Source organism: Suncus etruscus, chromosome 10 (assembly GCF_024139225.1).
Source record: "Suncus etruscus isolate mSunEtr1 chromosome 10, mSunEtr1.pri.cur, whole genome shotgun sequence".
NCBI lineage: Eukaryota > Metazoa > Chordata > Mammalia > Eulipotyphla > Soricidae > Suncus > Suncus etruscus.
In genome coordinates, this window is record NC_064857.1 from 67,742,663 (window position 1) to 67,765,072 (window position 22,410).

The 22,410-nt window shown below is 39.2% G+C and overlaps 1 protein-coding gene across 5 annotated transcripts in view; it reads right to left on the reverse strand.

Moving 5' to 3' along the window:
* Nucleotides 1-22,410, reverse strand: part of RELCH (RAB11 binding and LisH domain, coiled-coil and HEAT repeat containing) — a 104,251-nt gene that overhangs the window by 19,636 nt on the left and 62,205 nt on the right. For 4 of the 5 annotated variants that reach the window (XM_049782073.1, XM_049782074.1, XM_049782071.1 and 1 more), the window contains 6 exons: nucleotides 18,028-18,184; nucleotides 17,365-17,488; nucleotides 14,499-14,547; nucleotides 9,725-9,804; nucleotides 4,185-4,291; nucleotides 3,308-3,407 (listed from right to left, as the gene is read on the reverse strand). In XM_049782073.1, the coding sequence (XP_049638030.1) occupies nucleotides 3,308-3,407; nucleotides 4,185-4,291; nucleotides 9,725-9,804; nucleotides 14,499-14,547; nucleotides 17,365-17,488; nucleotides 18,028-18,184 (617 nt within the window). The remainder of the gene's footprint in view (nucleotides 1-3,307; nucleotides 3,408-4,184; nucleotides 4,292-9,724; nucleotides 9,805-14,498; nucleotides 14,548-17,364; nucleotides 17,489-18,027; nucleotides 18,185-22,410) is intronic. The other variant, XM_049782072.1, reaches the window with a different exon arrangement.

Sequence of the window (22,410 nt, forward strand, 5' to 3'; positions counted from 1 at the left end):
CAAAATTAGAAGCTAAGCAAATACTGCTACTAGAGTGCTTTAAAAAGGCAGAGAATGCTTGGGAGGAAAATAAAGCTTAAACAGCCTGGCAGTACACAATACAAGGCTATGATGTCACCAAATTCAATGACAGTTCATACTTTTTTGGTCAAACAGCTTATGCCACCCATGTCCAATTGCCATTTACAAGAAAGCTTCCCCAGAAAAATACTTGCAAAGTATATCTTATGATTTGATCTGACCAATAAGGTATAAACTGGACTCTTTTTTTTTTTTTAAAACAATCTCAAATGGGGCCGGAGAGATAGCATGGAGGTAAGGTGTTTGCCTTTCATGCAGAAGGTCCGTGGTTCAAATCCCGGCGTCCCATATGGTCCCCCGTGCCTGCCAGGAGCGATTTCTGAGCATAGAGCCAGGAGTAACCCCTGAGCACTGCCGGGTGTGACCCAAAAACCAAAAAAAAAAAAAAAAACAATCTCAAATGGCCAGCAGCCACCACTAACTTGCTTCTGATTGTTCCTCAGTAAGTTAAAAAACCCACAGGAAAATTCCCTATCTTTGACATCCCCATGCCTTTCCTTGTAAACAAGCTAATCCAGCCTTAGCAGGAAGGTCTTTTATGTGGGAATTAGGTCTGGTTCAGACTCCAGCTACGCACTTATATCTGTGTGGTCTTAGATAGATATAAGCTCTTGAAACTTACATCAGTTAAAATGATAGTAGAAAGTTTTCACCTTAACTAAAAGTTGCACATAGCATATCTGAATTTTTTGTGATATCTAAATATAGAGTGTGGCACTTAAATATTGGTTGTGACAATGACTAGGCCTTGGAAGAAATGGGAGTTTAGTATTAAGACTATTTCAAAGCTATATGATTTGTGACACATTAGAATGATCACTTTCATTGATTTTTGGCTGGATCAACTACTGATCATTTATAAGCAATTGTGGTTTGATCTCTAGCATCACAGAATAAAAACCAAGCAAGCCTCCTTACCCCCTGCAATCAAACAAAACCCTCCACCACTATTCAAAACTATACAATACATGAGAGAGCACAGCTTACGTACGTAAAGATTTTGAATTTTGAAATAATCTGTTAGCATCTTACAAATAATTTTAATAATCTGTTAGCATCTCACAAATAATTTCCTTTAAAATCAGCTTTAATATTACATAATTGTAACATGTAATTATGCAGAAAAAAATGACAGAACTTTTCCTATTATCTTAAATATTACTGTTAGGTAAAAAGAAAATGGCAAAGAAGTTCAGATACTGTTCAATAAAACTTGCTTCTCTGTAACTTTTCTACAATAGCTTAGACTTGAACTGATATAATGTATTAAAATGCCTGCTATCTTTTGCCAAACAAAAAAACAAACAAAAAGGAAGTAATCTTTGTGGCTGTAATATTAGTTCAGCAGGTAGGATTTGTGCCTTGCATGCAGCTGACCTGGATTTGAACCCCAGAGTCCCATATGGTCCTCAAAACATTGTCAGGAGTAATTTCTGAGTGCAGAGCCAGGAGCACCCTGAGCGTCACTGTGTGTGGCCCTTTAGCCCCCCCCCCCCAAAAAAAAAGGAATAATCTAAGGGACATGGTCATTTTAATTGCTCCTGGATTTTGGGCTTACTTCTGGGTCTATATTGAGGGATCTCTCTTGGTGATAACTGGGGGAGAATATGTGGTGCCAGGATGAAACCCATATCAGCTGTATGCAAGGCAACACCCTGATCTGGTCTTTCCTTATCTGACCTTGTCTTCCCACTCCTGCACTTAGTCTTGCCTGCTGGGGATGGAAATGCAGGTCTCCCCCATGCAAAGTCCGCTGAGCTATCTTTGGCTCGTTTTCCTTTTTGTTATATGGGCCACCTATGATTCAGTGCTCATCCTGACCACGCCCACCTCCCAGGTTCCGCTGTCACCAGGACCATGCCAGGCAGTCACATAATACTGGGCATCAAACCATAGGCACGGGCCCTACCACATACCTATCTACTTTTTTTGTTTTTGGGTCACACCTGGCAGTGCTCAGGGGTTATTCCTGGCTCTGTGCTCAGAAATCACTTCTGGTAGGCTCATGCTTGTGCAGAGTGGGGGTGGGGGGGGTAATAGGATAAAACCTGGGTTGGCTACTTTTTTTTTGTTTGTTTTTGGGTTGGCTACTTTTAAGGCGAATACCCTACCCACTGTGCTATCACTCCAGCCTCTCTAATTTTTTTTTATTAAGCTAAACTATCTGAAACTAAAGTTGAAGAGGTATTTATTATTACATACTGAACACGCTATTTAATTATTAAAACTTGCTAAGGGAAGTATAATTAATATAAGTGCCTAAACTGAGTGTTAGTCAAGTTACTAGATCAGGGTGTTTATAGTCAATAATAATTATATCTGGAGTTTCAAACCTGCCTGAGTTGATTTTGAACTCAACTGTTTCTTCGCTCTTTCATGAAGAAGAAGTGCAGAAAAAAGACAAATCCGTTTGGACAATTCAAACCTGCTTGCTCTTCAAGCCCGTGTTCTCCCAATAATCTTGCTCATCTCTTTCTCTCTTTGCTTGCTTTTTCACTCTGGAGAAGCCAGTGTTCTCTCTACAAAACGTATTTATTTTGTCTCTTTCTTTCCTCTCACATCTTTCTGTGTATGTTTCCTTCAGTAAACACTATCATGGGCTGGAGAAATAGTATAGCGAGTAAGAAGCTTGCCTTGCACACAACCAACCTGGGTTCTATTCCTGGCATCACATATAGTCCCAGGAGCACCACCAGGGCAGAGCCATGAATTATAATCCTGGAGCATTGGCAGGTGTGGCTCAAAAACTCAAATCCAAAGAAAACAAAGAAAAAAATAGCAAAAACTATCTTGTTTTACTACCCCAAAATAAAAATACAAACAAAAAAACCTCAAGTCTTGGAGTCATGTTTACCATTAATGCTTATGATTGATTTAAGAAATAAATCTATAGGAATTTAAGGGGATGTTATTCCATATATCTGTCATGAAAAGTGAGCTATGACTCATCAATAAAGTGCTATTTAATTGCAGTAATTGATTTTCTAATGTGCCACATGATTTATAAGAAAGTCCAAGAAATGGAACTGATAACAGAATAACATCCAAGAAATCAACAAGGCTAGAAAACATTCTCAAATATGCCCAAGCTAAAGTTCTGCCCCATCATACAGTGTACAACTAAATACCATTTAGTAGAAAAAAAAAGCATTATAATGTGCAAATTATTTTCTTTACACATTTTCATTTCCCCCTTCTGAGCCAAAAGAAGCAGCTGTGTACATACCTCAAACATTCTAGCAGCAGTACACCTCACAAGTGCTGAAGTGTGTACAACACCATACCACAGAACAGTTAATAATAACTCATGGTAGGCTGGATTTGCACTGAAAGAAAAAATTAGTGTTAAAATTGAGAGCTAAAAAAATACCATTTTAAAAGAAATATTAATGGTAAACATTGACAAAATTCAAGAAATAAATCTGTATAGTTTAGTAGTTCATATCAAATAGTCTTTAAAAAAGCAATGACCATATAAAATCATAATGTTTCAGAATATTCAATAATTATACTCTAAGTTTGTCTGAACTTTTGCATGTGTGATAGAACTTTCAAACCTTTAATAATATAAAAGTTCATAAAATCATAAAAAATGAAAAGCCGATTCTATGAGTATAAAAAAGAGCAATGAAGTGAAGAACTAGATGAATAAGAAAATTGAGGATCTGGGTTTCAGAATCTATCAAAATGGGAGGAGCAATGTTTGCACTATGTTATAAGATTGTGACATATAGACCACATAAGAGCAACTTAAATCATAGAAGGGCAAATTACCTTAGCATGATTCCCAATTGCAAGATCTTACTGATAAATGCATGAGTGTTTTCAATAAAGGCTGAGATGAAACTATGGTATCAGTCAGATGGTATGGTGACTACACATAATCATGGGATGAAAAGGAGCCCAAAATGAGCTACTTTTCACATGAGTTTGCTACTGCAGTTTTGGGTAATAAATATACTTCACATGTATTTTCATTTCTCCAAGTACTTCAAATCATAGATCCAGCACGTAAACTGATCATCTCAGGTGGTAAACATCTGCGTGTGTTCTATAGCTCCAACGAACAGAAATTTCAAAAAGCTGTGTGCAATTCTCTTTACCCTAATTCAACAAAAGAAGCTTTCAGGCTATCAAGAGGAGCGTGCGACAAGGAAAGCAGAGTCATCACGTCTTCTAAGAATCCAACCAAGAGTTTCCGGTCTTCTTCCTACAGAAGGAAAAATGTGCTCATCAATTTCCAAACAATCTAAAATAATAATAGTCTACCTATAATTATAAAATTCTACCAGGTAAAGAGGAACTATCCTAATCTTGAAGCACCTTCAAGATATTTATGAAGTATGAAGCTCTGATAGCAATGGCCTGAGGGCCAAAGTGGTCATGATTCTCAGAGATTCGGACAAAAAGTTCCCAAATTTATTTGGCTCATTGCTCCTTTTCAGGAAAACCACTAATCCTCATGGCCTCTTAGAAGACTGATCATCTTTAAGTGAAGGAATAGAAAGTACTTCCTTCCCTGTCACTGCACCAGAACTACTATTGCCCACTGCTGCCTCCCTTCCTGGTTCTAGGACCATGGAAGGGGGGCTGGGGTGGGCCTCAGTATGGGAAATACTGAATTTAGACCTCTGCTAATACATTAGGTGCCTGATCTCATGTGGTTAATTATATGTAAATTTCAATTAAAACTTAAGTAAAATATAGATCTCAGAGGCTCTTACAGGAGAGCTCAGATACAGATTATTTTCTTCAATGTAGCAGTTTAAAATACAGATTATTTTTTAATGAAGCATGGCGCATAAGAACAGTGGTCTTTGGGGATGGAGAGATAGCACAGTGGCAGGGCATTTGCCTTGCATGCAGCCGATCCAGGATAGAAGGTGGTTCGAATCCCAGCATCCCATATGGTTGTTTTCCCAAGCCTGTCAGGAGCAATTTCTGAGCACCGCTGGGTATGATCCAAAAAAAAAAAAAAATAGAACAAGGGTCATTATTTCAAGAATGTATGTGCTTCTCTTTGCTAATTATATTGCAAGTCCATTTTGTATTCCAAGTTAGGATTGTCCAGTAAAACTGCTACATTGAATACAAAATGGACTTGCAATATAATTAGCAAAGAGAAGCACATACATTCTTGAAATAATGACCTTTGTTCTATTTTTTTTTGGATCATACCCAGTGGTGCTCAGGGGTTACTCCTGGGTTTGTGCTCAGAAATTGCTCCTGACAGGCTTGGGAAAACAACCATATGGGATGCTGGGATTCGAACCACCTTCTGTCCTGGATCGGCTGCATGCAAGGCAAATGCCCTGCCACTGTGCTATCTCTCCATCCCCAAAGACCACTGTTCTTATGCGTCATGCTTCATTAAAAAATAACCTGTATTTTAAAAAGTGTCTTCAATGAGCCAGAAAATGGGAATTTTTCATCATAATACTCTATAATGTTAGGAAAAACAAACTGTTAAATTACAAGAGCCAAAAATAATTTCATGTATTGTTAACTTCTAGAGGGGAAGGAAATCTGATGTTCTATGATGAAATAATATATTTAAGAGAAGAGGTTTGGTCAGTAGGAACATGTAAGTCAATGGTAAAGGGCTTCTAGAAGACTGAACTATCACACACCATTTCCCCTCTGCAGTCAGAGTGATCAGAAATGAGGAAAGATAAACTACTGATTAGTTTGAGAACTATACAAGAGTACAGATTTCACCTATTATCAGTACTTTACAATGTCAAGCATAAGCTAGAAAAACAAACTAAATTAAAAAAAATACCTGTTGTGTGCTTTTTTTTTTCTTTTCTTTTCTTTCTTTCTTTCTTTTTTTTTTTTTTTGGGTCATACCCAGCAGCACTCAGGGGTTACTCCTGGCTCTAAGCTCAGAAATCGCTCCTGGCAGGCTCGGGAGACCATATGGGATGTCAGGATTTGAACCACCGTCCTTCTGCATGGAAGGCTAACACTTTACCTTCATGCTACCTCTCCGGCCCCTGTTGTGTGCTTTTTTTTGGGGATGGGGCACACCCACTGGCGCTCAGGTTTATTCCTGGCTCTGCAATCAGGAGTACTTGAGTACTCAGAGAACCATATGGGATGCCTGGATTGAAACCAGGTCAGTGGTATGCAAGAGTAGCACCCTCCCTGCTGTCCTATGGCCCTGGCCTCCTGATATGTGCTTTTCTTTCCCTCCTTCCCTCCCTCCTTCCCTCCCTCCTTCCCTCCCTCCCTTCCCTCCCTCCCTCCCTCCCTCCCTCCCTTCCTTCCTTCCTTCCTTCCTTCCTCCCTCCCTCCCCCTCCCTCCCTCCCTCCCTCCCTCCCTCCCTCCCTCCCTCCCTCCCTCCCTCCCTCCCTTCCGCTACACCCAGCAGCACTCAGGGGTTACTCCTGGCTCTAAGCTCAAAAATTGCTCCTGGCAGGCTTGGGGGACCATATGGGATGCCGGGATTCGAACCACTGTCCTGCATGCAAGGCAAATGCCCTACCTCCATGCTATCTCTCCAGCTGATACGTGTTTTCTTTTTTTTGGGGGGGGGGTCACACCCGGCAGCGCTCAGGGGTTACTCCTGGCTCTATGCTCAGAAATCGCTCCTGGCAGGCTCAGGGGACCATATGGGATGCCCGGATTCGAACCACTGTCCTGTAACTAGGCCAAACATCTTACCACTGTGCTATCTCTCCGGCCCTTGTTATGTGCTTTCTTTTTTTTCTTTTTTTTTTTGGTTTTTCGGGCCACACCCGTTTGATGCTCAGGGGTTACTCCTGGCTGGCTAAGCACTCAGAAATTGCCCCTGGCTTGGGGGGACCATATGGGACGCCAGGGGATCGAACCGCGGTCCTTCCTTGGCTAGCGCTTGCAAGGCAGACACCTTACCTCTAGCGCCACCTCGCCGGCCCCTATATGTGCTTTCTTAAACAAGCAACTCTGCATATCTTTAAGAGAGACTTAAATTTACACCTTGTGATAAATTGAAAAGTTGTTCTCTTTTGAAAGTTAATAATAATAATATTGATATGTGTAAAGTCCATATAGTGGCTCAAAAATAGATGTATCCTTAGTTATTCAGTAAATTATACAAAGGGACCACTGCCAGGCAAACATTGTACTTAAATACTAGATAGGGTGAAAAAGTCAACATACTAGCTACGTGACCAGTTAAGAGAGAAATGATATGTGCTTTTTTGATATGTGCTATCCTATGGCCCTGGCCTCCTGGGTGAAAAAGTCAACATATTAGCTACGTGACCAGTTAAAAGAGAAAGTGATAGGACATCACAATGTCAGGATGCTGGAAGCCTCCAAAATCAGGGAGAACATTATGGACATGTCGTGGCCCATGATGTGCTGGAACTCAGTCAGCATTAATGTAGACTAGAGGGCTGGAGAGGACAGGTTTGAAGGAGGCTGACCCTGAGTACCACCAGGTGTGGTACAAAACCAAAAGAACAGAAGTATCATATTTGCCGGCGTATAGGACGACCGGGCGTATAAGACGACCCCCTAATTTTGCAGTTAAAACATGGGTTTAGGCCTATATTCACTGTATCAGACAGAAAACGTTCCTGTGCTGCATGTGCTCCTGTGCTCATGCACCACAGTGAGCCAATCACAACAAGCAAGGGTTCAAAGGTTATACTGTAATAGACTTCCTCTCTGACTCTGGCCAATCTGAGCAGGCTTTTTACAGTGTAGATTCAGGTACAGAACATTGTCTAATTTGCATGCATAAAAAGCCTGCTTGGATTGGCTGAGTTAGAGAGGCAGTCCGAGTAGCCTTGTAGTGATTGGTGCAGGATAGAGTTGGAAGATTCATTTTGTGGCAATATTCAGACAATTTTTGTTTACGGGCATATTGAAACATTTTTTGGGATATACTCGGCGTATAAGACGAACCCCGATTTTTGGTTGACTATTTTTGTTTCAAAAGTCGTCTTATACGCCAGAAAATACGGTAAGCTGTTAATGGATGACTTAACATATCCTACACTCTGTAGGCTTCTGTGTATATTCATGTTATGAGGTAATTCTGCTTCAACAAAACTGGAACTTAATTTTTGATTTTGAGGCAATGTTGGTTTACAAGACTGTATTTTGGGGGTACAATTTTACCCCTCTTCTTTAGAATAAGAACTTCTACTTCTATGATATCAAATGATAATTTAGAACTCTATTTTAATATTAAAAGAACACTTATCTGTGTTTATTTTTACTCGAAGCACCATGACTTACAATATTGGTAAAGAACACAGGGTTTCATGCAGACTGTCTTTCCTGCAACAACCCCAAACCCCCAGCTCAGTTCTGTGACTTAGTTCTCAGGCAGTTCAAATCTATTTTGAAACAAGTGTGCAACAAGACGAGCTTTATTTTTGCCTTGCATATGGCCAAGATCTATCTGAACTTTGAATTCTAAGATCACCAGATAGATTAGGATTAGTTGGAGGAAATAAGTGTTCTGTGATTCTCAGAGTCTTGCCCTGAGCCTACACTTTCATCTACCTGTGGGACTGCCTCATTGTCAAGAATGACTAACGAATGTGGATGAGTTTGGCAATCTGTTACACTGGTGAGCCTGAAACAGCTAGTATGTGGCTTATTTTAACAGACAGAATACAGTGGTAGAGAAGTCCTAATTCGAGTGCTAAGCCTTTGCCTCATAGATTCTGCTTCTATAATCTTAGGAACCCCTAGACACCACTAAGTGTGGTCTTGCTGCTTGGATGCCCATGTAGAGCCCTTAGAACTACACACAGAGAGACTGAAGCTCAGTTATACTTAGTCCCCATTGACTAACCAGTTCAAGGCATTAAAGCAGGCGACCAACAGAAGAGATACTCAGCTAAGTCTCTGAGAAACTAAATGATTGTAAAAGACAGTACTTTGGTATCAGGCAGTTTATTTATAAGAAATTAGGTATTAAGAACTTTGCTATACACAATAAAGCTAGGCATTATTATTTTTTGTTTGTTTTGGTTTTGGGGTCACACCTGGCAGTGCTCAGAGGCTACTCCTGGCTCTATGCTCAGAAATTGCTCCTTGGCAGGCTCAGGGGACCATATGGGATGCTGGGATTTGAACCACCGACCTTCTGCATGCAAGGCAAATACCTTCCCTCCGTTCTATCTCTCCCACCCCAGACCCATTCCCTACTTTAAAACATTTTCTATATAACTTTACTTAACACATTTTTTTAATCCATATTCAACTGTGCTCAGGGTTTACTGCTGGCAAGTCTTAGGGCACTAGACACAGGTTGGCTGTGTGTAAGACAAGTGCCCTACCCAATATACAATTATCTCTTCAGCATTCTATTATTTATTCAAGAAAAATAAATTTAAAAGACAAACTTTGGGACAGAAGCACAATCTAATACAATAAAATACCAGAAAGCATACAATCTGTAAAACTGTTCAAATTAGATTTTTTTCTGAAACTTATTAGAAGATACTATTATTGATGGAATAAAATAAAGAAATAAATGCTTTTCCTATATGGATAAGATCTTCAATTATAGGCTCATTAAAAAGACATAATATTAAGTATCCTTCTAAATGCTAAGTAATTAGTCACAGTGAAAATCAGAAATACTAAATACAAGTCAAGTCTATTTGTACTGGGAAATCAGAGTTTTCCACTTACCTGAATATAACATGTAAGGACTCCTGTTGCATAAATGGGGACTGTTGCTTTAGTGAGGACCCCATTTCCTGCTGAGGAATCTAAAATCATTAACATAATTTAAAAAATTAAGTACACTTTAAATAGAAAGCAAAAAGTCACAAATCACATTATAAGGGTTATAAAAACAGATATCATTACTTTAAAGCATAGACATGGTTTTGGTAAAAATATACTTTTTTTTTTTTTTTTTTTTGTGGTTTTTGGGTCACACCCGGCAGTGCTCAGGGGTTATTCCTGGCTCCAGGCTCAGAAATCGCTCCTGGCAGGCACAGGGGACCATATGGGACGCCGGGATTAGAACCGATGACCTCCTGCATGAAAGGCAAACATCTCACCTCCATGCTATCTCTCCGGCCCGGTAAAAATATACTTTTTAGAGAACTATTAGTATAAACATATGAAAGAACTGTAATGACAAGAGGAGGTGCTAGATATTTATTTTTATAATCAGAGATCAGAACTTTCTCTGTTTCCCAAGTGTCCATATAAACAGATCTCTGTTAAAATTTATGCTTCAAATTTGTAGTGTATAGTAAAATGTACAATATTTAACTCAAAGCAGGCAGGTAGACAGAATTCGTCTGCTTCCAGATACAATAAACAACCCAGATCCTTCACTAGTTTAGTTCTCTATGGGGTGTTTTAGCTAAAAACTTCTGCTCAGAATCATGGTGAAGAGAGGAATCAGACCGAGGCAAGTATCCAATCCCATGTGAACATTTCAGAAGTTCCAGAAACAATAATAATGGTGCCTGTTTACAGCACTGATGGCTATTCTTTTATTGATCACTAGATACTATTATGAATTTTTTTATCTACTCAAATTTTAACACTTTTTTCCTGAAATTATTTTCAAATATATAAAGAAACTAAGCTGGAAAGATGTCTTTAATAAACTGATCTTAAAGAATCAAGAACCGATCACCATTAAGCAAAAGCCAAGTTCTTTTTGTAAATTAATTAATAGTTGAGGCTTGTTTATTTTATTTTATTTTTTTTTTTGGTTTTTGGGCCACACCCGGTGACGCTCAGGGGTTACTCCTGGCTATGCGCTCAGAAGTCGCTCCTGGCTTGGGGGACCATATGGGACGCCGGGGGATCGAACCGCGGTCCGTCTCCTAGGCTAGCTCAGGTAAGGCAGGCACCTTACCTCGAGCGCCACCGCCCGGCCCCCGAGGCTTGTTTATTACTTGTGATCACTGATGTTGGTGGAGTGTAGTTATTCCTAGAGCTAAGCCACTCTCCCATATGGAGAAACTCCTCATATTCTCTACTGAAAAGTGTCTTTCTTTTCTATTCTCATACTCCCTAAGTACATTTTACTAATAAAGCATGTGCATATATCTAGCTGAGGGTTAAAGATAAAGATATGGGGTCGGAATGGTGGCACAAGTGGTAAGGCGTTTGCCTTGCCCACGCTAGCCTAGGACGAATCACGGTTTGATTCCCTGGTGTCCCATATGGTCCCCCCCAAGCCAGGAACAATTTCTGAGTGCATAGTCAGGAGTAACCTCTGAATGTGGCCCAAAAACAAACAAACAAAAAACAAAAATGAAGTTAAAGATATGGACTGTATGTATATCTACACATATAGGGATAATAATCCCTATCTCTATAAAATTAAAAACTCAGTTTGGGGCAGGCGAGGTGGTGCTAGAGGTAAGGTGTCTGCTTTGCAAGCGCTAGCCAAGGAAGGACCGCAGTTCGATCCCCCTGGTGTCTCAGATGGTCCCCCAAGCCAGGGGCGATTTCTGAGCGCTTAGCCAGGAGTAACCCGAGCATCAAATGGGTGTGGCCGAAAAACCAAAAAAAAAAAAAAACCCCAAAAAATACCTCAGTTTATTCTGAATCCTACTAGTCCCCAAAATATTTAATTTATATATATATATATATATATATATATATATATTTTTTTTTTTTTTTTGGTTTTTGGGCCACACCCATTTGACGCTCAGGGGTTACTCCTGGCTATGTGCTCAGAAATCGCCCCTGGCTTGGGGGGGACCATATGGGACGCCGGGGGATCGAACTGTGGTCCGTCCTACGCTAGCGCTTGCAAGGTAGACACCTTACCTCGAGCGCCACCTTCCCGGCCCCTTTAATTTATATTTTTGTTTGTTTTTGGGCCACACCCGATGACGCTCAGGGGTTACTCCTGGCTATGCGCTCAGAAATCTCTCCTGGCTTGGGGGACCATATGGGATGCTGGGGGATCAAACCACGGTCCATCCTAGGTTAGCGCGTGCAAAGCAGATATCCTGCCACTTGCACCACCACTTTGGGCCCCCCAAAATATTTTAAAGTTTGCTGTTAACTTATCAAAAATTATAATTAGCTAAATATATTAAGATTAAGTCTCAGGTACTCCAGACAGTAACCCATTAAAAACTTATGTATATACACTTTAGGACAACCTGAAGTGCTCACTGCTCTGTGCTCAGGAATCATTCCTGATGGTTCTTGGCTCCTGCTTGGAGAACCATATATAGTGCTGGGGATTATACCCATGTCAGCTGCAGAGAAGGCAACAATTCACCTATTGTACTATCTCTCTGGCCCCTGCATATACACTTTAGGATGTGTATGGTTCAAAAAAATTTTTTTATCAATGTTTCTAAACTTAAAAGAAAATGGAGTTTTCTATATCGCTAAACTAAAATCATTAAGAATTAAAGTAAGGGGCCGGAAAGATAGCATGGAGGCAAGGCGTTTGCCTTGCATGCAAAAGAAAGGTGTTTCGAATCCTGGTATCTCATATGGTTCCCCGAGCCTGCTAGGATGATTTCTGAGCATAAAGCCAGGAGTAAGCCCTGAGTGGCACCGGGTGGCACCCAACCCCCCCCCCCAAAAAAAAACAACCCCCCCCCAAAAAAACCCAGAATTAAAGTAAGACTATCTATACATAAAATATGTATTTAAGATAACTAAGCAAAAAAAAAAAAATAAGGAGGGACTATACTTTTTCTGTTGATATTTTCTACAATTACTTATAAGAAAATGAAACAGAGATATCAAGAATCATATGAAAAGGATTTCTCTGGTCAATGGTAATTGTACTAGGTACTCTGTTTTTTTAGATAGTGGGGGCAGGAACTGGTGTTTAGGTCACATTTGGTGGTGCTAAAAGGTTGGTGGTGCTTAGGGGACCATGCAGTGCTGGGGATTAAATTGGGGTCAAGGACCAGAATGATAGTCCAGTGGGGAAGGTGTTTGCCTTGCATCTGGCTGGATTCCAGGCACCTCATATGGGGTCCCTGAGCCTGCCAGAAATATCTCCAAATGCAGAGCAGGCAATAAATCATGAGCACAGAAGTGAAGAAACCAGGGCCAGTTGTATACAAGTTCAAGTGCCTCAATTCCTACACTCTCTCTGGCCCTGGTTATTTTTCAAATAGAGGGGACTCTCTGTGGGAAGTAAACTCATAGCCTTTGGCACATGCTCTAACTTGGGCCATTTAATTAGGCTTCTATGTTTGATGAATAAAAAATTACCAAAAGAGAGCTGCCCTGTCAAGTCTGCAGTTCCTTTTCTTTTTTCCTGGCCACACCCTTAGTGCTCAGGGCTTACTCCTGCACTCTGTGCTCCTGGCAGGGCTCGGTAGAACACCTGTAGTGCTGGGTATCTAAGGGGTTAGGCATTTAGTGGTGTGCAAGGCAGGCACCCTGTACTCCTGGTCAGTTTACTGGAGCTTCTTTGAGATCTCATTTATAGAGGCGAAGGCTAAAATGCAAAGCCCGGCATTTGATTGACCCCCAGCACTACTTGAGATGGCCTCTGAGCATCCCTGGGTATAGCTCCCACAACAATAAAACATTTATTTTAAAAAGAACAGATGTCTCTTACATACTATTGCACTTTTCAAGTTTTGAGTAATAAGTTATATGCTCTGTACTTTGTAATTTTCAGAACTTGGATTATAGTACTTCAACCACCAATGATACCATTTCTCATCTTCAAAAGTTCAATCGTAGGGACAGAACAATAACACAGTGGATAGGGTATTTGCCCTGTACTCAGACAACTTGGGACCAACCCAGATTCAATCCCTGGTATCTCATATGATCCCCCTGAGCCTGCCAGGAACGATTTCTCAGTGCAGAGCCAGGAGTAACCCCTGAGCACCGCTGGGTGTGGCTCCCAAACCAAACCAAAAACAAAATTCAGGGCTGGAGAGATAGCATGGAGGTAAGGCATTTGCCTTGCATGCAGGGTGGCGGTTCAAACCCTGACATCCCATATGGTCCCCTGAGCCTGTCAGGAGCGATTTCTGAGCGTGGAGCCAGGAGTGATCCCTGAGCGCTGCTGGGTGTGACCCCAAAACAAACAAACAAACAAAAAATAAATAAAAACCAAAACCAAAATTAAGTCTTAGATCAAAGTGAGGAAAGTAAGGGCAGATATTTATAATAAAATTTATAAGATTGATTTCACTACCACCTTTTGGGAAAGATATCAGACATAAAACCAAGTTTAAGACTTCTCCTTTAATGGCACTTGCTAGTAATTTCTAGATTCGCATACACTGACTATAATATTTTCCTAATTTGTGAAGAGAATTAAAATTCTTTATAATTTATTCTTGGCTCTGGGGCGATATCCAGTAGTGCTCAGGATTAGGTTGTACTGGGACTGAGCAGACACTGGCTACCTATATGGTCAGGGCCTTAACCCTTGCACTGTTTTTTCTAGTCCTGAAAATTTCATTCTTTTTAAAAATAGTAATCAACTCACCAATGTTTTCTTCAGACAGTCTTAAGATCTCTTGAAACTGAGGTTTGACCTAAGCAATTCAAAGAAAAAAATCCAAAAAAACTCAGATTCAATGAACCAGGTGACAAGTATTACTACTATTTATTTATTTAGCTTAATATACCATATTCAAGTATCAGAAGAATAGTAATTTCTGCTAAGGAAAAAAGAAGACAAAAAGAAGTGATTTGCTTAAGACAAAGAAAAAGTCATTGCTTAAGAATAATACAAAAATAGATTCAGGTTTGCTAATATTTACTGAATAACCTTTGGTTTCCTTTACTAAATTAAAACAATTTTCATGATGATTTTAAATGTTTGATATCACAGCCTACTAAAGCTAAAGTTAAAGATAGAAATGTTATTATATGGTTAAAATTGTTGAAAAATCATTTTCTATATTTAAAAGAAATAAAAGGAAATCCCATTTGTTAGAATATTCAATAACATACTTATCATTTGTTTGGATTATATTTGGTCTTAAAATTTAAACATCAAAAACAAATATAGGGGCCGGATAGCACAGTGGTAGGGCGTTTGCCTTGCACGAAGCCTATTCAGAACGAATGGTGGTTCGAATCCCAGCATCCCATATGGTCCCCCAAGCCAGGAGCGATTTCTGAATGCTGAGCCAGGAGTAACCCCAGAGCACTACCAGGTGTGACCCCCCCAAAAAAAACAAAACAAAAAACAAAAATAATACTTTAAATTAGAGTGAATATTTTTTCTAAATTTTTATTAATATATCAGAATTTCAGACCACAGATATCACCACTTGCTTTAAGAATTTGCCTGGGGGGAGAGGGGGAGAGGTAGCATAGAGGCAAGGCGTTTGCCTTTCATGCAGAAGGTCAGTGGTTCAAATCCCGGTGTCCCATATGGTCCTGAGCCCGCCAGGGTTGATTTCTGAGCATAGAGCCAGGAGGAACTCCTGAGTACTGCCGGGTGTGACCCAAAAAAAACAAAAAAAAAGAAAAAAAAATATGCCTGGATTCCCATTTGTATTTGTAAAAAAAAAGTTATAGGTTTTGACAAATTATAATAGAATTATAATTCTTTTTAATAAGTAGATGTTAGTGAAAATATAAAATCAACATGTTTTTATGTCACATCAAGGTTAGAATTTTGCCTTCTAATGACAGGTCTGACATATTAATTTCTATATCTAACTTAAACTGACTAGAAGAACATCACCAATAAAATCAATTCATAAAATCATACTTAGGGAACTGAAAGAAGTAACTTCATTTAGCAAAGGAAAAGATAAGCCCAATAATTAACTTCTTTTTTAGGTAACAAATATGACAGGGACAGAATCTGAACTAGTCAGAATTCACTACAACAACAAACAGTATTGCTTTAACTATTTCAGAAATTACAGATTTAATAGTAAAGTGCTGCCTAAAATGCTTACCTTTTAAATAGTTTCTTTAGAATAGAATTATAATTGGATCTTTTTACCTTTCTTGTTTTTTTTTTGGGGGGGGGGGCACACTCATTTGATGCTCAGGGGTTACTCCTGGCTAAGCGCTCAGAAATCGCCCCTGGCTTGGGGGGACCATATGGGATGCCGGGGGATCGAACCATGGTCTCCTTCCTTGGCTAGTGCTTGCAAGGCGGACACCTTACCTCTATCACCACCTCTCCGGCCCCTGGATCTTTTTTACCTTTCTATTAGGTCTCTTAAAAACTAGTTTAAATAGTAATATACAATAAAGACAAAAAGACTAAGAAGATTAAAAAAAAATTTGGTTTCCAAGGAAATGACAATTCCTTTGAAGTTTTTTGGGGTCATATCCAGAGGTGCTCAGGTGTTATTTTTGGCTCTGCGCTCAGAAGTCACTCCTGGCAGGCTCAGGGGACCATATGGGATGCTGGGAACCACCAATCCAGGGTCCATTCTGGGTTGGCTGACTGAAAGATGACAAACGCCCTGCCACTGTGCTATAGCTCTGGCCCCAAGAAATGACAATTCTGACATCTAGAACCACAAAGTAACTTGGAGAACTATTGTGACAATAACACTTTCAGCAGCGATTACAAGATGCAGTGTGTCCTCTCATGTTTACTGACATTTTTTCTAAAAGCCAGTAACCTTGCAGCAAGCCTGCTAGATAAAATGGCAGGTTCCACACTGCCTCATGTTGTTCACGAGAGTTCAGAGTAAACAGCATTTTCTTCAATCTGTGGCAGATGGTTCGAAGCATGACAGTTGAGTTACCAAGACACTTTCCATACTGGGAATCTTTGAGGTAATATTATAACATTTCAGTATAATTAAAAACCCAGATAGTACAGTGTCTGCTTTTTTTTTTTTTTTTTGGTTTTTGGGTCACACCCAGCAGCACTCAGGCGTTACTCCTGGCTCTATGCCCAGAAATTGCTCCTGGCAGACTCGGGGGACCATATGAGATGCCGGAATTCAAACCACTGTTTCTGCATAGAAGGCAAACGCCTTACCTCCATGCTATCTCTCCAGCCCTGATAGTACAGTGTCTTAACATGTTGGCTTTGCTCAGCAATTATTCTTGAAAGTGTTAGGACCACACGTGGTGCTAAAGATTGAGCCAGGGTCAGCTATGTGCAAAGCAAGTACCTTAATCTCTTTACTATCTCATGAGCCCCAAATCTAATATTCTGAAACAAGGCCTAGGCTATTCATCTTCAGAAAATCAGTAAGAATATTACCATTAACAATTGTTTATAATAGCATTTTATTAAAAGATAATTAAAAGGACTCACTTTCATTTGTTTTATAGTTGATAGTTTTATAGTTGATAGTTGATATAACTGATTACATTTGTATATGTCTCTTATATAGAAGAAAACATGGAATATAAGTTTTTACCTTAGTGTTTGTAAAGATTTTGCCAAATGTCCTGCAAAGGCGCCAGAAAAATCTGGAAAATTCATGGACACAGGCAGATGAAGTAACATTAATTTTGCCAACTATTTCTATAAGTTGTGGTAACCTGAATATGAGAGGAAAGGGGGAAAAAAGGTAGGAGGGACATATAAGTTACTGTTTCCTTGCAAATATTTTTAGCAATGCAAATCTAACGATCTCTCCTATCTAGTCCAATTTTAAAGTAATGGCGTCATTTGGGACCTTTCGAAATGGCTTAAGTTTATGGGAGTCTAATGGCAAAGTCCTACATATAGAGTTAATGAGACTCAAAGATCTGAAAATGATGCTTCACCGCTACTGTGGAATCCATTTTAACCCTAAAAAGCAAACCATGAAGGTGGTGTTTAAAATCCATTTCCTTTACTAGATAAACAGGGCAGCAGTTCAAGAGCCTTCTCATCTTAGGACAGAACAGCACCATCTTCAGAGATCAGTAAGCACAACACCAGTGATTTTTTTTCCTAAAGAAGTTTACCATAGATCAAGCAAAGCTACATTTTGTTACTTTTTTAAAAAAAAATCCATATACCTTAGTGCAAAGGTTAAAATACAGTGAATTATCTTCCATTCAAAAGATTCAGGTAGAGCCAATGGATAACTTACAATTGATTGACAACCCACAGTAAACTCTCCCAGCCAGTTGTTCCCTCGTGTTCTAGCTGGTAATCGTAAAGTTGTAGCAGCACTGCCAGCTGTTCACGGCTTCCGATAATAGTAGACACATCCTGAAGAGGCGACATAGGCCGTGGGAACCTTGTCACTGTAAAGAAGGATAAGGAAAACACATCATATGGAAAACAGAAGTTTGGTTAACCATTGTGTCAAAAGGAAATCAAGGTTCTTCCTTCTGATAGTTTGTCTTTACAAAGTTAAAAATAATTTTTAGGAAAAAAGTTACATAAAACAAATAAATATTTCAAAAACATGATTTTATTAAGCTATAGTTACTAAAAAATACTATAGTCATTTGCTAGTGAGCAAAATATCATGAACTATGTTAAATTTAGATCCGCTCAAAGGTATTAGCTAACATATGTGTTTAAGTTTAGTTTTAGAGAAACAAAAAAAAAATTCCACCTATTTATGGCAATTAAATAATGAATATAATCAAATGTTTCCCATAAGGAGAATGAAACCAATAGGTTAATGGCAGGCAAGAAAATGGTTTAATACCAGAAAATAAGGATATAGAATACATTAAACAGTATGAGGAATAAATTTCTTCAGTATTAAATGTTTTATCAAATTTTTTTCAATTGGTAAATATTAAACTAATATGAAATGTTAGGGGCCAGAGTGACGGCGCAGTGGTAGGGAGTTTACCTTGCACGTGGCTGACCCAGGATGGACCTTATTTGATTCCCCCAGTGTCCCATATGATCCCCCAAGCCAGGAGCAACCCCTCAATGTCACTGGGTGTGGCCCAATAACCAAGGGAAAAAAAAAGATGGGCAGAAGTGGTGGTGCAAGCAGTAAGGCATCTGCCTTGCTCACACTAGCCTAGGATGGACCTAGGAGGTTTGATTCCCCCAGCGTCCAATATGGTCCCCCAAGCCAGGGACGATTTCTAAGCGCATAGCCAGTAGTAACCCCTGATGTCACTGGGTGTGGTCCAAAAAACAAAAACAAAAACAAAAACAAACAAACAAAAGAAATGTTAAAGACAATAACTAGTTCTTTAAATATTACCATCAGGAGTTCATCTATGTAACTTTAAGTTTTTTAAAATTTATTTAAAGAAAATTCATCACATAGTTGATATAACTGATCATAATACATTTGTTTCAAGATGACCAAAGCAAAGTTATTTAAAAAAATAGAAAACTAAAGAAATGGGAAAAAGGAAAGAAGAAAAAGTTCAGTAGCAAGTATATTTTTGAATTATTGAATCACCAATGAACTCATTAAAACACTAAAAGGTTTAGTAAGCTCTTTTTTTAAGGATAGAATTAAAGAAACACAGTAAAAATGCTATGAGAGTGGCAATTGTTGTTTGCATACGCCAGCAAAATATGGGGGAGATAGAAAGAAAAAGCCTTGGCCTAAATGCAAGGAGACCTTACCCCTGAAATATTCTGGCAGAAGACCAACTCTGAGCTCCAGGCATACTAGGTTGTCCTACCCGAGTCATTCTCTGTGGTCCCAGTTAAATTTTTTTCACACAATTGCTATTGTTGGTGTCAGGTTTCTGTAGTTAAAGATCTTGGTTTCTGTGCATATCCTACATCGAAGTCAGGATGATGTGAAGCGTCCTCTAGTTTCGCCTCACCATTACAGGGCAATGCAGAGAGCCCTGCCCTAAAAGCAGGTTGTTGCTGTTGCTAAGTTGGCTGAGTGTGTAACTTTAAAAGTTTTTAAAGAAAACTGGAAAGTTACTTTTATGTTGTGTAACAAAACCAAACATATGTTAGTGTGTTTAAAAAATTCACACACGGGCCCGGAGAGATAGCACAGCGGCGTTTGCCTTGCAAGCAGCCGATCCAGGACCAAAGGTGGTTGGTTCAAATCCCAGTGTCCCATATGGTCCCCCGTGCCTGCCAGGAGCTATTTCTGAGCAGACAGCCAGGAGTAAGCCCTGAGCACCACTGGGTGTGGCCCAAAAACCAAAAAAAAAAAAAAAATTGACACACAGGATGGAGTGATAGCACAGTGGTAGGGTGTTTGCCTTGTACTTAGCCGACCCGGGTTCAATTCCCGGTATCCCATATGGTCCCCCAACCCTGCTGGTGCGATTTCTGAGAACAGAGCCTAAGCACCACCAGGTGTGGCCCAAAAACAAAAATTTTTTTACACATATCAGTAAGATCAGTGATCATACAGCTCGTGTCAGATCTCAGGTTATTAAGGGACTCCTACTGGAATTGCTAGTGAGTGAGAAATATGCACCAACAGCTTTGGCCAGAATAATCCTACAACCAACAGAGTTAGCCTGACAGAGGCAAACACCCTAAGGAAGCACAATTAGGATGCAACTTTTTTTTTTTTTTCAAATCAATAGCTTAATAATAATTAAGAAATGGAAATTAACATTTTAAAATGATTTGAAGATAATTAAATGTTAATAATGCCTAGACTTTTTAAACTATGAATAGTTAATATTTTAACTTTATTAAGACATAGCTTAATTTATAACTATGTTAATTTTAATTCAATAAGGTTTATACCTTGCTAGCTTTCTCTTTTTTGCAATAAAAGAACACATAAAAAGAAGGGATTTGGATGTCATGACACCCCCTTGCTCTGTAAGGCTTCTGTGGAAAGAATGCCCTTTAGCCTGTTCCCCCTTGAACCCTATGAAACCACGGCATTTTGAGAGTGAGGGATGTGGTTTATTTTTCTATCATACCAAAATCTGTCTGGCAGAATTGCAAAAAGGATTATGTCATGTTGGCCACAATCTGCTATACTGTAATAAAATAAATGTCATTCCTCAAAAAAGAATAATAAATTACTGAAAAATGAAAAATGAGAGGAAAATAGGGACATCAGGGTTTCTCACAGAGGGCCAAAGAAATCCTAGTTCACTCCCTGGAACTACATATGGTCCTCCGAAGTGCCCCAGGAATGATCCTGGGCACAGAGCAAGAGGAAGCCTGACTACCACCAGTGTGTCCAAAGAACAAAAAACAAAGACAAAGGATTTCCCATAGAAAGAGTAGAGATACAAAGATTTGAAGAATGTTCAAAGAAGCAAAACTTATAAGGATATAAATAATCACTTAGCTAATTCAGTTATTAAAGAATAGCAGTAAGAATGGCTCAGGATCTTCAAAATTCCAAGAATAACAGAATTAAAACAACTTTAATGATCTAATTTTTTGTTTGTTTTTGGGCCACACCTAGTGACACTCAGGTGTGCGCTCAGAAATCACTCCTGGCTTGGGGGATCATATGGGATGCCTGGGATTGAATCCAGGTCTGTCCTGGGTCAGCCGTGTGCAAGGCAAACACCCTACCGCTTTGCTATCGCTCTGGCCCCATGATCTAATTTTTAATAATGTTCTAATTTGTAATAATACAGAAAGCTTCCTAGAATACTACTGTAACAGGCTAGCAAAACTAACAATATAATTATCAGAAACCACACCATGCCAAAAAAAAAAAAAGCTATGAATCTTCATTAAATTATTTAAAAGCTTATGAAAGTTTAAGGTATTTAGAATGTAAGCTCTGTGGCAACAGGAAATTTTGTTAATTGTATTCATGAATATATACTAAACATTAAACATTTTCCATGACATAAACACTAGTTACTGCAGTGGAACACACAGATGCACAGGTTTCTAAACATGGGCACATACATATGCCAAGTGGGGATCTGGCAATTCTACATTTATAGCTATTGTTAAAAGTCACAGTCAAATTAAGCCAACAAGAACTGAAAACAGAAGATTACAATTTTTGAGATGATGAAGACATAATGACAGAAAAGGGCTCCATCAACACTGAAAAGACAACATGGTAAATTCTTCTAAAAATTTTGGTTTTTTTTCTGTAGCATGTGCTTGGCAACAGGTGACATTCGATAATTATTTGTTCAACAAATTATATGAACTGACTCTCCTCTCCAATACTTATGAAGTCCTGGCTCCCAGATTAAATACAATTTGGAAATAGTACAACAGACATAAATAGATAAAATAAGAGTGTGACACACATACTTCTCTCTCTCTCTCTCCCCACCCCCACCCCCCCACAGGCAGATGAAGTACTCATAGAGTAAAGGGATAAAAGCTGAAGGGCTTTTTTTTAATTTACTTATTACATAAAGTCTTATCCTGAAATCGAGAATTGGTGCTCTCCACAGTATTACTTAAAATTAGGACTGGACTGTGTTTCAGCAGACCAAACACATGTCTGGTGCATGTGTGAGGTCCCGAGTTTAATCTCTAGTGTAAAGGGAGGTGAAAATAAACCCTTGCCAACAATATGCACTTTATTTCACCCCAGCTACTCTCAGCTCCTAAGTCAGACTATATTCAAATT